This window comes from Acyrthosiphon pisum, chromosome X (genome assembly GCF_005508785.2).
Source record: "Acyrthosiphon pisum isolate AL4f chromosome X, pea_aphid_22Mar2018_4r6ur, whole genome shotgun sequence".
Classification (NCBI taxonomy): Eukaryota; Metazoa; Arthropoda; class Insecta; order Hemiptera; family Aphididae; genus Acyrthosiphon; species Acyrthosiphon pisum.
The window spans coordinates 113,792,865-113,810,258 of NC_042493.1; the positions used below are offsets into that span (position 1 = coordinate 113,792,865).

The 17,394-nt window shown below is 26.6% G+C and overlaps 2 protein-coding genes across 2 annotated transcripts; one reads left to right on the top strand and one right to left on the bottom strand.

Moving 5' to 3' along the window:
• The first annotated feature begins 6 nt into the window (after positions 1-6).
• LOC100169355 (transcriptional repressor CTCFL-like) lies at positions 7-4,125 on the top strand. The gene is made up of 11 exons (XM_008184545.2): positions 7-93; positions 151-369; positions 455-555; positions 716-885; positions 985-1,121; positions 1,180-1,330; positions 1,397-1,548; positions 1,603-1,743; positions 1,822-2,031; positions 3,693-3,885; positions 3,953-4,125. Exons 4-11 carry the CDS (start codon positions 735-737, stop codon positions 4,066-4,068), a joined length of 1,251 nt encoding a protein of 416 aa, XP_008182767.2. The 5' UTR covers positions 7-93; positions 151-369; positions 455-555; positions 716-734; the 3' UTR covers positions 4,069-4,125.
• Positions 4,126-13,582: 9,457 nt separating this feature from the next.
• Positions 13,583-14,231, bottom strand: LOC115033223 (sentrin-specific protease 1-like). The gene has a single exon (XM_029485422.1). It carries the CDS (start codon positions 14,229-14,231, stop codon positions 13,632-13,634), a length of 600 nt encoding a protein of 199 aa, XP_029341282.1. The 3' UTR covers positions 13,583-13,631.
• Positions 14,232-17,394: the final 3,163 nt, after the last annotated feature.

Consider the following 17,394-nt stretch of genomic DNA (forward strand, 5'->3'; position numbering starts at 1 on the left):
ATTATGGCTTGCACAAATCAAAACAATTTAAGCAACTTAACTGAAATTCCTCTGCCTAATGCACAAGATAAAATTAAAAAAGATGTTCCTCAAGTAAATTAAAATTTTAAATAATGAATAATGGAGGTAATAAAATGTTTGAAATTTTAGATTGCTGCTTTAGAAGATGGTGGATATCAAACGGTCAGTCTCGTTCATGCTGACACTGACCCCCACAATTATGTTGTCTATGTAATCAATCAAAATAATAACAATTATGAAACATCCAGCAATATTAAGGAGATTACTAAAGTAGACTATGATGATATAAATGCATATAATTTCATTGATGGGGAAGATCCTGATCTACCAAAAAAACAAGAAATAAAAGTAAGCTTATAGAAAAAAAAACAATTAAATATATATATTTATATTTATTATTATTATTAATATTACTAATATAATATATATTTAGGAAGAAGATAACAAAAGTAAAATATTTAAGTTAGTTCCTAAAAAGTCAAAAACTACTCAAATACATGAATGTGATTATTGTTCTTACTCTACTGGGAAAAGGTAATTTGTATTTCCTTTTATTGGTTCTTAACAAGTTTCAAATGTCTTTCAGTTCATTAATTTTTTGTTTAATGCATTCATTAAATTTGCAAATATTGTAACTTAGCACCTAATATTTCTATTATATTTAAATTTTTTTATGGATAAAATTTTTTTTTAGGTATTTATTGGCTCGTCATATGAAATCTCATTCTAAAGAACGTCCATATATATGTACTATTTGTGATCGTGGATTCAAAACTTTAACTTCTTTGCAAAATCATGTTAATACTCATACTGGAACAAAACCATATAATTGTCGAAGTTGTCCAAGTAATTTTACTACATCAGGTATGCAAATGTATTAGTTCTTAGTCCTAAGTATTAATTATTAGTTGTGTTTAAAACAATTTTTTTCTTATAAAATATTTATATTTATCCATATTACAGGAGAACTTGTTAGACATGTTCGTTATAAGCATACTCATGAAAAACCACATAAATGTACAGTATGTAATTATGCTAGTGTAGAATTGAGCAAAATGAGAAATCACATGAGATGTCATACTGGTGAAAGACCATACCAAGTATTTACTATCAAACATATTCCTTTATAACAAAATAATTTATTTATACTTTTTTTAGTGTCCACAATGTACTTATGCAAGTCCAGATACATTTAAATTGAAGCGTCATTTGCGTATACACACTGGTGAGAAACCATATGAGTGTGATATTTGCTTTTCTAAGTTTACCCAATCCAACAGTTTAAAAACACATAAGCAAATACATACTGGTAAATTTCACTTTTAAAATTATTAACGTTTTTAAATACAAAAATGATTACATTTCTAATTTTTAGGTGAAAAGCCTGTATTTAAATGTGACATTTGTCCTGCCACTTGTGGTCGAAAAACCGATTTACGTATTCATGTACAAAATCTTCATACTTCCAACAAACCTATTAAGTGCAAGCGATGTGGTGAAGCATTCCCTGATCGTTATCAGTATAAAGTATTGAAGTACACATTTTCCATTAATATATTATCTAATGAATATATTCTATAGGTTCACTGTCTTTCACACAAAGGGGAAAAATGTTTTAAATGTGAATTGTGTTCTTATGCTTCCACATTTCAGCGTCATCTTGAAACTCATATGTTAACACATACAGATGAAAAACCATTCCAATGTGATCAATGTGATCGGGTAAATTATTTTAAATTACATAAATAATTAATGTATGCTATACAATATCAATTATCCTTATTAATTTGTTTTTTCTAGTCATTCAGACAACAACAATTACTACGCCGCCATCACAATTTGCGTCATAATCCAGCATATATACGACCTCCTCCACAAGAGAAACCTTATCACTGTAATACATGCAAACAATCATTTAGACATAAAGGAAATTTACTAAAACATATGAAAGTTCATTTGCAAGAATCAACTAGAAAGAATCGAAAGACTGCATTAAAAAAAAAACTAGAAGTATTATTATTTTTTAAATTTATTATATAATTTTCTACTTTAAAGCTCTTAAAAATACCATTTGATAAAAATAAGGATAATTAATAAGGGTAATTTATACAATTATTTATTTAAAAATAATGGATGCTTTATCAATTAATATTATTGTAGGTATGAATGATATATCATGTTCATTTTGTTGTAGAATTCTAATAAAAATTGGTCGATATTATTTTCAATAGAATATAATTGGTGTCTGGAATTAATTTATGTTGGTTTTGATGATTTTAAAATAATATTCTTTTTACCCATTAAATTAATATTTTTTGTCAATTGTTTCTTGATTTTCGAATGATTGTGGGAGGTGCTGATTGATCTTCAGGTCATTAATTAATATTCCTATGTAGTACTTAAGTTTATTGAAATTTGTGTACACCATTAAGACATATTGGTTGTCATAATTATTATATGGACAATGTCAGATTACCACTGTAATGTTTTGTTTTCATGAGCTTGACTTTATGACACCAGTGTATCAAGTCATTACACAAAGGAGTTTTAACTTGAATATTGCTTTAAAAATTTTAAATTTTATATATCAACATTATTTACTCTATACCTTAGGTCTACATGAAACAATGACAGCGGTTTCTTGTTTACGAGTTACAAAATATGTTCTATGTAAGTGATTGAGTGATAATTAAATAAGGGAACTTATAATATTCATTAATTTATTAAAGTATTCGTTGTCTACCACAATTTTGAGTGGAGTATACCTAGTTGTTAGTGCTTGGTGTCGCTGGACTACTTGGACAGTTCATTATTATAATTTTCATGTTTTGTTCATCAGTTCATCTCTTACTACTGTATTTGCCACTTGTGGAGTCCTCGTATCAAAACTTCCTATCTCTTTAGGCTGTATTTAGTTTAGGATACTCCCACTTCAAGATGCAAGTCGGTCGATCAAAATTGTGTCCTGTTGTCCTGTTGTGCTAAAATATATCAGTTTCAACTTTGGACCTATTTAGCTAGTGAAGTGTTCTTAAAGCAGCCTGTTATCAGTCAACATGACTTGTTCAGTGCTATATCTATTTGTTTTACATAGGTAGACCTGTATCACTTGCCAACAGAGAAAAAATAGCAACAAGGTTGATACTCATATATTGTGTGGGGTTAAATTAATATATTATAACTTACTAGAGAAATACATACTAAATATATTGTTACTGTAATCAATTTTTTTTGGTTTTTACGTGGCATGAATTAACTTTATCTTGTAATTTTTTTATTTAATTGGTTTATTAAGTTTGTCAGTTGAAATTATCAATTTTATTAAATTTTTGGTCATTATTATTATCAAAAATAAAAGGTGGTCAAATAATTACTGGATGAAATGCGGTATTATCACGTAATTGGATTACCAGGACTTCAGTAACAATAAACACAAAAATAAATTCATAATGACTATAACAAAATTAGTAGTTAGAAATACATCACATATAATATTATTATGTGAGATACATACGATTTATGTACATGTGTGTATAATGGGTAAACATTGTAAAACAGACGGGAACGGGATTGAATATTGTAGCTTAAAGCTCAACATATTTAAGTAATTAGGTTAGGTGGTTCAATGTGGATAAAATTAAAAAATAATTCTTGATAATAAATTATTGCAGTATATGGATTTGGCTGATGAGGATGAATCTGAGGACAACACATTAATTCCATCAAGTGGAACTGGAGCTATAACAGTACAAGGTGAAGATGGACAGCAATATGTTCTACTTGAAGTGATTCAACTTGGTGGTGAAGATCAGATAGATAACGCATCTACAAATGTATCAATAAAACAAGTTGAAAAATCTTCTTGTAAGTACATATTTGAATTTAATTTAAATTTGAATTTAATTTTTAAATAAAACTATTTATTAAATAGCACCAAGTCAAAAAGACCTGTCAGTTTTACATCCACTGTCTTTATTAGATGTGAAAGAAGAATGTGATGATAGCGTTGAAAATTGTTTCGGCTTTGGTAATGAAGATGATGATTAAAACAACAAACTGGTGGTTAAAAATTACTATAATTTAAGCGTACAATTTTAACTCAAACTTTTTACATTTCTTTTTATATTATTTGTATACCGAGACTTATGTTTTTAGCGTTTTAATTGATATACAGTGTGATATATTGAACAAAGTGCTCTATTAAAGTCTATAGTTGAAGTTATTTTAGATTAAAAATATATGAACCTTAGAAATAAGTTTCCAATTTTAAACTGCAATACATATTATAATATTCTATAACTGTTTTGTTTCTGTACTCTATTTTTATTTCGATTTTGTATTTTACAAAAAATTTACATTAAACACTTACACTTAATCATAAGTGATTAACAAATCAGTGTGTTTATATTCATGACATATATGTATGGCTTAAATAATTTTATAACTATGATTTTAAACTGTTCTTATTCAAATTAATAATGAATATAATATAAGCAAAAGATGTACCTACTAACTATTAACAAAACGCTGATTTGTGTTTTATTATTATATACATGGATATTTTACTGAATTTTTTATCGTGTGAAAAAATTAAAAAGTAATTTAATACCTATCATTTATAAATAACGTTTAAAGTACAGATTTTTTTTATTGTGAAATTCGTATATATTTAAAATCAGATTTATTTTAATTATACAATGCTTATATTTTAAAGAGTAGTTATTTTTTCAGTGTATTTTGACTTAAACTAAAAACCTTATTAATATATTAAACAAAGACTGCAAATATTCATCTTGAATAAAGAGATTGATATAGTATTACTTATAAACACTATTAAAAATATTTTTTACTTTTAAGACTGTTGAAATAATTTTGATATATTTTATTTCTATTTGAACACGCATTTTTAAATTTTTAATTTCATTCTCAGCCATGTTTATAATAATATGACTGTGGAAGTATAAAATTATCTAAATTTAACATTGTGTACCAGTTGTCCAGATACATTGTAAACATGTGCACTTTATATACTAATAAAATATTGTTAACATTAATATACTCTTGTTAAATATTATGTAAACAGATTATAATATTATTTAATTATTTAAGTGTTATTGTTATTAAACAGTTGTTTATAAAAGTTGATTGTAAATAAAGTAAGAGTACAAAATACCATTAATACATATGTGTTGATTTTATTTTAAACCTGATAATTAATGTTAACACATCGCTTTCATGCCTAAAATATTGCTTAGTTATAATTTTTATCAAAATTATAATGACAAAAATATGTATTCATTTATTTTTACTATTTAAAGTCCTTTGAAATGTACTACTTTCTTTAGATTTATGTATGATTGTATAATGTTAATATGTCCTTAAAATAGCTAGACAATTTAATACAAAGTCCTCAATAAGTTCTTAAACTTGAATTAAAAAAATATTGAAAATTATGTATTTAAATGCGGTAGTTCACATTCAATTTTTCTGATTTGTGTCTGCTGTAATACAGTTTCTTATAAAAGGTAAGTTAATAAATGATACATTATATAAAAATAATATAATTAACCAACATTTTTGGAACTAAATTGTTGATACAAATTATTTAATACCTTTGACAATTACACTTAAGTTGCTATATAAATTACAGAAAATAGATCGTCATAAGCAAAGCTAGGCTTTATCTTTGTGTATATAATTCTTGAAGGTGCTCAGTTATTAGTCGTATAACTTTTGAACGACTTGCCGGATTGTGGTAAAATTAAACCAATAGATTCATTGAGTCTCGGAGTGTGTTTATAGCGTATTCTTCCTACCCCTATAGGCAGTGTTGAAACTTATCTAGATAATTATTGAGATAAATATATTAATAATCTATTATTTTATCTAGATATAAATCTACCTAAATGTTATCTATTCTATCTTAGATGAAAACTTCAGTCATCTACTGTAATTTATCTCAGATATAAAACTAATAACAATAAATGTTTTTATAAAATATTTCACAATCTACCAAGTACTTTTTTGAACCTCCTTATCAAAAATTTAGCATGTTGTACGCGTGTAAGACGGAGACAACCAATGTATGGGTAGTGTTCTCTTAAAGTTTCACAGTAATAAGTCTTTTTTTCTTTCTATATGTATTTTTCGAATAAATTTGATATTGTTTTGGTGTGATAGGTTGATGGGTGGTGAGGGAGGCGTGGAGGGCTTTGGCCCCCACGGAAATGTGACGATTAATTTTGTGTGGAACGCTCGTTTATCCAACATCGGCAGAGACGCCGAGTCCCCCTTCTTTTCTATTTCCAAATCAACCACTGTAAAAAGCTGATTAGATAGAAAAAAAAGCACGCTGCCGCACAGATAAAGTTTTTCTTTACGTTGTGAAAATTTGGTAGTTCTACAACAAATATGGTGCGAGAAAAGTTGACCTGCGAAAAACAGTTGTTACCATGTTGTACATTTGTATGACAGAGACAACAAATGCGGGTGTGACGTCCCAAGTAAAAACAGACATTTTTACAAAAATCGGTTTCTCACAAATTTGGCTTTTGGTGTAACTCTAAAATAAATGACCGTAGATAAATGATATTTGCACTGGTTGTTCATATTATTATTTTCTTTACAACAAAAAATTTTCAAATAGGGGATAGTGTGGTAAGTTGACGAATTGATTATAATTCTTAACAAATTATGATATCAATCGATATTATTCTTCGACAATATAAACTAGACCATATAACTTAGTTTATATGGCCGAAGATATTAGTAACCGATTATATGCATTATATGTTACGAACATTGAACTATATGATAACTATATGATATATTATCATGATATAGTTCAATGGTTACGAGCAACTTATTTCTCGATACCGACGTTATTCTGATGAGAATTAAATATTTCATCAATGTTTCTTCCCCAGACCTCGTTTTGATAACATTTTTGGTTCATTTGAAGTACCTAACGATTTCCCGAATACCGTAAGCATAATTACTAAATTGATTTTACACTTTAGAAACTGCATTTTAATACCTATATTTTGAATATATTTATGATAACTATGATAAACTGCATGTTATGATGAATAATTAAAACGTTTAAAAAAAAATTGTGGGGCAAGATGACATGGGTATCGTCAACTTACATTTGTACATTAAATAAAAGTATAACATTTTTAGAACAACTAATTTATTGGGATTACAATTGTGAGAAACTACAAAAGAAAAATAAATTGTATTATTTTGTGAAATTGAAATTTCATTGTGTATGGGTACAATTTGTATGCAACATTTCAATAAAATTAAATAAATAAATTCCTTAAATATAATTTAATTAAAAATAATATTCAATAATTTACCTTGAGTAATTTATTATAAAATGTTCAATATTATCATTCATTAAATATACAAAATATTTATTCTATATTTCATTGATTTATCTATGTAATAATATACACCAGTCAACTTACCCCAAATACGGGGTAAGATGACGAATTTGGAATTTTTTTTTTGTAAAATTTATAAGTGATAAACCCTTCAATATTAAAGCTTGAAATTATTACAGGTTATTCTTCATATTTAAGACAATGTTTATACAAAGTTTCAAGATTTTCCGAATATTATTTAACAATGTAAATATTAATCAATCCTTAAGTTCGTCAACTTACCACACTCTCCCCCATGTAGTTGACTTGTTTCGAGCTGATTACGGACATTTTTCATTTTTCATTTTTTTTAGTTTTTTTTTTTTTTATAAATATTTATACAATTTTATTTGTTGGGTCAAAAACCATGAACATTTAATACAAAGCTCCTGTTTTATTGTGACAATAGTAGTTAAAAATTATTAAAAATTTATAGGCACAATTTATTTTTTATAAGCATTTCAAGCTTGATTTTTGATAAAATGTATCAAATTTAAAATTAAATATTGATTTTGTAATTAAAAATTCATAAAATTATAAATAACTATGATAACTAAGGATTGAAAATTTAAAACAAGGTTCCACGTAAGTAGGTTATTCTATTACCAAAAAAATCTCAAAAATGTAAAAATCGTTTTTTATTATAGTTATGTTATGTTCAAATTTGTACGAAATTACTTATGTACTAAATAACCAAGAATAAAGGTTTTAGTTATTTTGTTGTCATTAGGTATATAATATTAATTCAACTTACCCGCTATCGTCTTAATAATAAGTAATAATAATATAAATATAATATAAAATGTCCACACTGACGGACCGTCTCCGCTCATAATCGTTTTTCATATATAATGATATTTTATCATTGAATTCAAATTTAATACCATCCACTATACAGTGATCTACCGTACAGCAGAGCGACATCTACTTGGCAAATTTTTTTATGTTGTAGCATTAATTTTAATTAATTTTAATAGGTATATTATTATTTATGTTCCTGGTAAAGTGTACAATTTTTGACGACGACAATCGGACGATAACGATTTCTTTTACAATAGTATACTATTTTCTTATACTCCGGCCCACGAGAGTCCATATGTCAGAACGCGTACGTCACTGCGCATCGGCACGTTGCCGAATAGTGGGAATGGCATCATGGTGGGAGAAAACAGACGTCACGTATTACTATATGAATGCGCGGTTTACGTATGGACTCTCGTGGGCCGGAGTATAGGTGCTCATTAGGCAGTCTGTGTCCCGTGGATTTAGGTACCTCGTCTTAAACTTCGTTGAATACTTGAATGTAAACTGCACCGAGTGTTAACACAGTCTTCCGGGTAGGTTTCATCAAGTATCAAAAAAGCAGTTAAGTGGATGTCGCTCTGCTGTACAGTAGATTACAAGTGGGTCATTGTATAATGGATTTTATTAGACTTGAATTCAGTGATAAAATATCATTGTATAAGAAAAACGATTCTGAGCGGAGACGGTTTGTCAGTCTGGATATTTCATATTGTTATTATTTATTTTATCATGTAAGTTGAATTAATATTATAATATTATAATTTTTTATTCATTTCTATGGTGATAAACAAAGCGTTAGAAATTAAAATCCCATTTTTAGCGTTTTTTCGTAATTTGTCGGTGGTTTTTCTCGTGGCATTAAATTAATATTGAGAAAATCGGAAAATGACCTCTCTAAAGTCCCATCTTGATCCAATTTGCTAAAAGATAAGGTACTATATGTTGAAATCGAAGCACTCCTTCTGGTAGAAATTTTGTATACAGGATATAAAAATAAAAAAAATAAACACCATTGTAAAACCAATAGCTTTCTCGCTCCGCTCAGAATCTAATACCTACAGTTTTAAAATTATATATTTTAAATTTTTGGCTTTTAAAATGAAATTTATTATTTACATTCTTTGATTGTGGACTCAATGGGGGGCTTCGTCACGTGTGAAATTAGGCGTATAGCTTTGAAATTGTCAAAGTCATTGACATAATGTTTATTTACGACCTTATCGATTATAAATTATAATATTGATCGTTCTGAATTATTATTTCACGTGGGATTTCATAATCCAGTTCATTTAACGATATCTTCATTATTTTCAAATGTTGTACCTACCTATAAAATATATTACTATATAAAACTTATTTAACTGTTGGAGCTTTTTTCCCTAGAACCTTATCCTCAGCCAATTCTGTGTGTACCTATGTAAGTCTTGAGATCGATTTAAGAATTATTCAGGAGAACGATCTTAACAATCAGGGCTGGTGAGTTCATGCATTTGCAAGTCGTATTTAATGCTAAGTGACATAGAAATCCATTCCAAGGTACTGTGGTTTAGTATGTGCAATTTTATGTTGCATATTTTTGCATATTTAGAGGTTTTTTTAAACTATTTGGCATATTTATGCGTTTTCTATTTTATTGTGCATATTTTTACCGAAATTTGATCAAAATGCAATAAGTTATATTTTTACACAGTATAAAATAAATGTGAGTTTTCGCGACATCAAATTATTAAAAATAAAACGTACAGACCAGATAAAGCGAGTACAAACGTACGTATATGAACGTATAGGTACGTAGCCCACATTAAGCAATTAGTAGAAAACATGTTATATGAAAATATAGTCTTGACAAGAGTCAAGACTATATTTTCATATAGTCAGATAAGAATCTGACTTATCAGTTATCTTCTTGAATCTTGATACTTTTACAGTGGCTTATTCTTGACTATATTTCAGTCGTTATTGTGACATATGTGTACGAACGTTCGTTCAGTTTAAAAATATTTCGAAAATCTTATATAGGTATTTTTTAACTTTGTTTTGAAATAATCGATCATGCCGAAAAAAAATCGTCATCGGCCTGTAAACTAAGACAATTAGTAAATGAATTTGGTGAAAACTTATTCTCGGCCGACAATAATATATTATTTTGTAAGGTTTGCGAAGTAAAAGTCGCGAGTGTAAAACGCTTTATTGTTGTACTGTAGTTATGTGCAACATAATATTAATACCTACTGAGGAACACAATTGGGTACATTACTATAATAAAATATAACTTTTAATAATTTTTTAATAATATGAATGGACTTTTTTTGTTATTCCAAAATTTACTTATAGTATTTTTATTTTTTAATCTATCTATTTTTGATACATATTTTTAGATTTTTAGTGCATATAAATGCATATTTCTGAACTTTTGAAGGCATATTTCAATGCATATTTTTCCAGCTTTTAATGCATAAGTGCATACTTATTTAAGAATTTTTTAGAGCATGAAATCACTAGCCCTGTTAATAATTATAGTAAGGTAAACTATTAAAATATGTAACTTATTACCATGAACTTAGTGTTAAATTTCCTTAACTTTAGAAATTACTTGGTTAGTTAACTTTAGTAATTAGGATTAACAACAATTATTCTACTCTCTGGAGAAATTTCAACAAAAACAAAAATGTAAAAAAATAGTTTATACTAAGTTTTCAATTCTTATCAATAAAAGTCGAGTATTTTATAAATTTAAATTTCTAACAATTTGTTTATTTTGTATACAGGTTATAAAAAAAAAAAATAAACACCATTGTAAAACCATTAGCTTCCTCGCTCCGTTCAGAATTTAAAATTTGGGTGATTTTGTTACTAATTATCTGGATTTGTTACACTATGATATATAAAAAAAAAAATGAAATATGAACATACATATGCATACATAATTAGTTATTTTGTTGTGATTGTATAATATTACTTGTGGGTACTTGAAACTTCTAAAGTATACTATTATATATCTATGATAGTACCACGGTTTGTTGTTGATGTATAACGCGTTACCTGATTGATATTGTGATATGATTAATTTGGAATTTATTATTAATACCTATTATAGGTCAATTTTTTTTTAATACTATAGATAAGTATACCTTTAATAGGTATGTCTAATACCTAGACTGACAAACCGTCTCCACTCAGAATCGTTTTTCTCATACAGTGATATTATATCATTGAATTCAAATTTAATACTAGCCATTATACAGTGACCCACTTGTAACCTACTGTACAGCAGAGCGACATCCACTTACCCACCTTTTTTGTATTTAGGTTTTACATAGGTCAACAAATTCTATAGATACCTTCTTAAAATTGTTTTTGATTTATTTTAAAAACTAGAAAACAAAAAGAAACTTATGCCACAAATGGGATTTAATTATATTTTCAAAAATAACCATTTGTCATTCTTTTATTAATAACAATCATGAAATGTTTAAATAATAATAAATGTGAAAAAAATAGCTCCAAAATATAGAAATATTCCTAAAAAAACAAAAATAATTTTAAAAAAGTGGATGTCGCTCTCCTGTATAGTAGATTACAAGTGGGTCATTGTATAATGGTTGTATTAGACTTGAATTCAATGATATAATATAATTGTATAAGAAAAACGTTTCTGAGTCTGGATATTTTATATTTTGTTATTATTTATTTTATCATTTAAGTTGAATTAATATAAAAATATTATAATTTTTTATTCGTTTCTATGGTGATAGACAAATCGTTAGAAATTAAAATCCCATTTTTAGAGTTTTTTCGTAATTTTCTGGTGATTTTTCCCGTGGCATTTAATAACTATTGAGAAAATCGAAAAATGACCTTTTCAAAGTACCACCTTGATCCAATTTTCTAAAAGATAAGGTACTATATGTTGAAATTGAAACACTTTTTCTGGAAGAAATTTTGTATAGAGGATATAAAATGAAAAAAAAAAAAATAAACACCATTGTAAAAACAATAGCTTTCTCGCTCCGCTCAGAATCTAAAATAAATTTGAATAGAAAATGTTGTGTTTAATAACATATTAAATTATGCAACAAACAAAATTAATCTATATGGTTATGTTAAATATGTAGGTTTCCAAAATAAACTATATTATGAAGTCTAGAATATTTTTTTTCATAATTATTTGTGTATGAAATGTATTGATATTTTTCTAAGATATTAGCATCGTTTGACTATACATTTAATATATTAAATAATATTTTATGTACTAAAATAAGAATTTTGCATTGTTTTGTTCATTACAGCTTTAATATACTATATTATGTTATTCTAATTTTTGTCATTAGAATTAGGTATTAACATTTGTGTGCCATAAACTGTAAAATAATAATTCCATTAAACTGACACTTTTTGATGCTTAGTTTTGCGATCGTCAAATGTAGGATAAAGCCGTATTCTTTTCGAAATATAATTCAAATAATTGTTAAGTACTCTTAAAATTTAACCTATGAAATGTTGACTTCTTACAACTTTAATTTCTTTATATTTATTTAAAAGAATGTTAGTGAGTTATGAGTATTTTAATATGTACAAGCAATTTACAATTATATATAATTGGATGGTGTTTGTGAAAAAGGGCTCGTCGTTTTTAAAAATTATATATCATACTTATGTTTTGAAAATAATTTTAAGCCGGATGACTAGTGGCACTGATATTTGGCGATATTTTATTCTTTCTAATATTATCTATCAAGATAGCCAAATATCAATGCCACCAGTCAATCCTACGTAAAATTATCATCAAAACAAAAGTATTTATTAATTTTTAAAAACGGATTTGAGCCCTTTTTCACAAACACTGTCCAATTATATAAACTCATAACTCGCTTTGAAATTAAAGTATTATAAAAAGCCAATGAATGCCTAGATAATAATTTTACCTTTAAATATTTTTCTAATCCACTGAAATATATATAATTTCATTAAGTACCTAAATGAAACATATTTGTTCAGATTATTTAGATGGTATGATTTAGCTATCTACATATTATGTCTATGTTGTACTTGCATCTATAACTTATAAAGTTATAAATATAATACAATTATTTCGAAGAATGATATTTTAAATATACAAACAAGGATTTGACCCCTAACAATTATTTACAGCCCAAATGGATTTTTTTTATGTTATTTAATTCTCAAAATACTTACAATATAAATTTATATATACATTCAACAATATACAACACAAACATACTTAACAATATATTTAAAACTAATCATCAAGTATAACATTAACATAACATTTAAAGAGAATAATAAATTAACAAATATACATATATACAATTACTCAATAGTTTATATTATATTTTACTATTTAGGTACAAGGTAAAATTATCTCGTTTTCCACATCTCTACGTTAATAGTAGTTGTTTCCACATCTACTGGGATAAGTCTATTGGTGCCTAACTCATAAGCCATTAACTTTCTAAAAAACCACATATGTGCGTGTGTGAAATTGAATGCAGCGCCCAGTGATAGATGTTTTGCAAACATACAAATGAATACTCCACAGTCAATATTATTATTCTGCATGGGGTTTCCAGGCACTTGAACATCCCATTCTTCTATCGGTAGAGGGTTACCTAATCTATGGCTATGCTCATTACTTAAGTATGTACATATTTGATTTAAACAGTTATATACGTCAAAATGGCTTATACTGTCATAATAATATATTTGTTTTTGAGGGACATTTACGCACACAAGTACCCAGTGTCCAAATCCTAGTTTATTAATCAGCAGTTTTGACTTTGAGAAAATATTTAATTTTTTAGTCCATTTCTTCACACCGTTGTACCCAGAAGCGATTAGCCGGGTATAAAAAAATGTATCGTAAGCATATATACTAGAGTCACGTTCAACAATTAAATTCATATAATCGTTTATAACGTAATCATTTAAGTGCCACCGAGTGTGATCATCAGCAGCCATACTTGTCCACAAACTAAAATCATAAATAACAATTAATAGATACCACAATAGTACTTGTTTTATACTTGTTAACACTAGTGGCATTAGGTAATAACTCTTCTACTATACACTGTATTACTATTTCTGTACGTTAGAAGTTTAGAACTGACTAAACTCCACCATACAGGAACTTGAGTTTTTCCCATAAGAAAGTAGTTTATACAAAATAGACCCCCCTGCAATAGTTACATAGTAATCAGTAATCAGTTACACGTTTTAAATTTAAGTAACTTTGTTGCAAATTACATTTCTTACTTATAACCAGATTTCATAATATTTAAGTGACTTTAAAATGTAACTAGTTTCAATGTGAGTTGTAACTATTTATAATGGATTTATGTAACATAATGTTCGTATATTATATGTTCATTTCTCTAGCTAATTTAAATTATATTAACTTCAACAATATTTAATCAGGCAAAGTTTATTAAGGAAAAACAGTGATTTTTAGGCAAAACAAGTTTTTGACAAAAAAAGATTTAGTTTTTTTGGTATAACACAAAAACTAATAATCATAGATACTTTAAATTTTAAACAAATATTTACATGTCAATTTTCCATACCTACTTGATACATCTTCAAAATATTTTTTTAAACTTTGTTAAATATATTTTAATAAGAGAAATGAACAAATTCTAATTAATATATGATACTAATTAAATAAAAATGGGTTTCGACAAAACAGATTTTTTTTATACTTATCAATTCTACTTCCTAGATTTTTTTTTAAAATTAATTTGTAATTATACTCAAGTATAGTGTACAAAATTACAAATCCACATTTCAATAAAATTAACATACAATATACCTATTATCGGTTTTGAATTTTATAATTAATATAGGGATATTTTTATATGAATTGTTTACCTCAATAGTTTTATTGTGGTTTGGAGGTAGTTAATATCAACCAATGTAATTTTTCATTTGAAATGGCTACATAAAAATATGTTGTAATAATGTTCTCAATTTATCAATTCTCAGAAGGATCCAAAATATAAATTTAAATTGTTTTTCAGAATTTACACTGTAAGCCTGAGTTACCCATTTTGATGGTAATTTATTTTATTAATATTTATTTTAATTTTTTATTAGCTATTATATTATTTATATTATTTTATAAGGTACCTACCATGTACATAAACTTAAATTAAAATTATTTATTGTTCAAGAGCCCATATTATTTCAAAAAATGTATAGGTACACTACTTCTATCAGCCAAATGCAATTTTGTATAAAATCTAAAAGATTGTACCGAAATGGCATTGAGTATATGCCTTATTCATAATAATATGTCCATTTTAGATTTTATTAGCAGACATTTATAGATTGAAAAATATGAATATAAAATAAAGAGTATTTACATTGAATAAAATAAATTATACCTTCAAACAAATTATCATTAAATAAACATAAAACTGATAATAAAATGCATACCTTGGGTCTTGATAATCTGTAGAAATTAATGAGTGTTGATTGGCTTTGAATACTAGAACAGGTTACCTAAATACAAAAAAAAAAAAAATCAGCCAACAGTGTTATAATACATGATATATAGAAATTAATAGAAATTACCTACAATCCGATTCAGGCAATATATCGGGATTTATTAAATTGTTATATAAAATTTCTGTGTTGTATCCAAATCTTTTGAAACATCAAATCGTCTGTAAAAAATGTTTAAAACATTAAATTTATACCTAATATTATTTCATAAAAATGTACATTTTCAATGTTGTTTTATATTTTGTATTCTAAATGAGTGTTATGTATTGAATGATTAAACTTATAAATATGTATATTCCTTAATTTAGGTACTAAATTATCTTTTTAAATTAAATCAAAATTTTCGACTCGTTTCGAGCCGTTTATAAAACGTAACTACCATTAAAAAAAAAAATTTGCAATTTTTAATTTAACTATTAGTGTAAAAGTTTTAGTATTAGCAATACTTATTATATGAGTATTATCAGTGATCGGGAGTAGCGCGCTTCTTTAGATGTAGCGATTAACACAGCGTCGATATAATATAATATACAATGTAGCGAAATACTATAGCGCGCTAGAAATTTACGTTTAGCGTAGCGAAAATTTTCATTATTTTATAGCTACTTCTAACCTATTTCATGATAATTAAAATATTATGATGTACCTATGTTTATTTATTTAATTAAGATGACTAGATGAGTGTATTTTTGAATTTTTTGGGTTTAATCCGTTCCGCACTAATCAGTAATCATAGATAAGACTATAATCATAAGAGCATTATTACCATGTTATATTTTATATTATTGAATACAGAACCATAAATAATAATTAATATATTATTAGTATTTTATCATCATTATTTTTATTTTTGGCATTCAGCGTTTTCAGTGTTTCTTTTAAGTATTAAATTGTATATGTAAAAAAACAGTATTTTAGATTCTATGTATCATTGAATTCAGATTTAAAACTTCCATCACAATGACCTACACTACAACAAGGTCCACTTGACACTTACACTATATAGCGGAGTGTAAGATGTTCTAGATCCATGCTTGCCATCAACTTTTTTAAAAATGTTTACCAAATCAAAATTCTTTGTAATCACTAATCCCCTTGCTGTATGAAATCCTTTCTCCCAGTTACCGAATATCTAATCAGTACAAACTACTAATTGGCAATTGTCAATAAAACGATCATCTGTTTCGAGTTTTGTTACAAAAATACATGAGATACATTGAATAAACCTGCCTTCTGAAATTACAAAAAAATAAGAAAAAGTGGTACGCATTAATAAATAATGACCATGTACTCAAGTGAATATCTAAATAAATCAAAAAATGTAGCAAAAAAGTAGCGCGCTACATTTAAACAATAGCGTTAGAAATAGCACACTACATTTAAAAAAAAGTAGCTTTAGCGATAGCGAGCTTCTCTTTGGGGGGAGTAGCAGTAGCATTAGCGTGCTACAAAAAAACAGTAGCGTCCCGACCACTGAGTATTAGTAATAGTATTAGTATACCTACGTATTAGGAAAAAAAGTCCTGGAGAAAGACCCCCAGATAAAATCGGCGGAAAAGTTATCTTATATTATAATAAACTAAATAAATTTGATTAGATTCTTTATAGTTTATATTACACA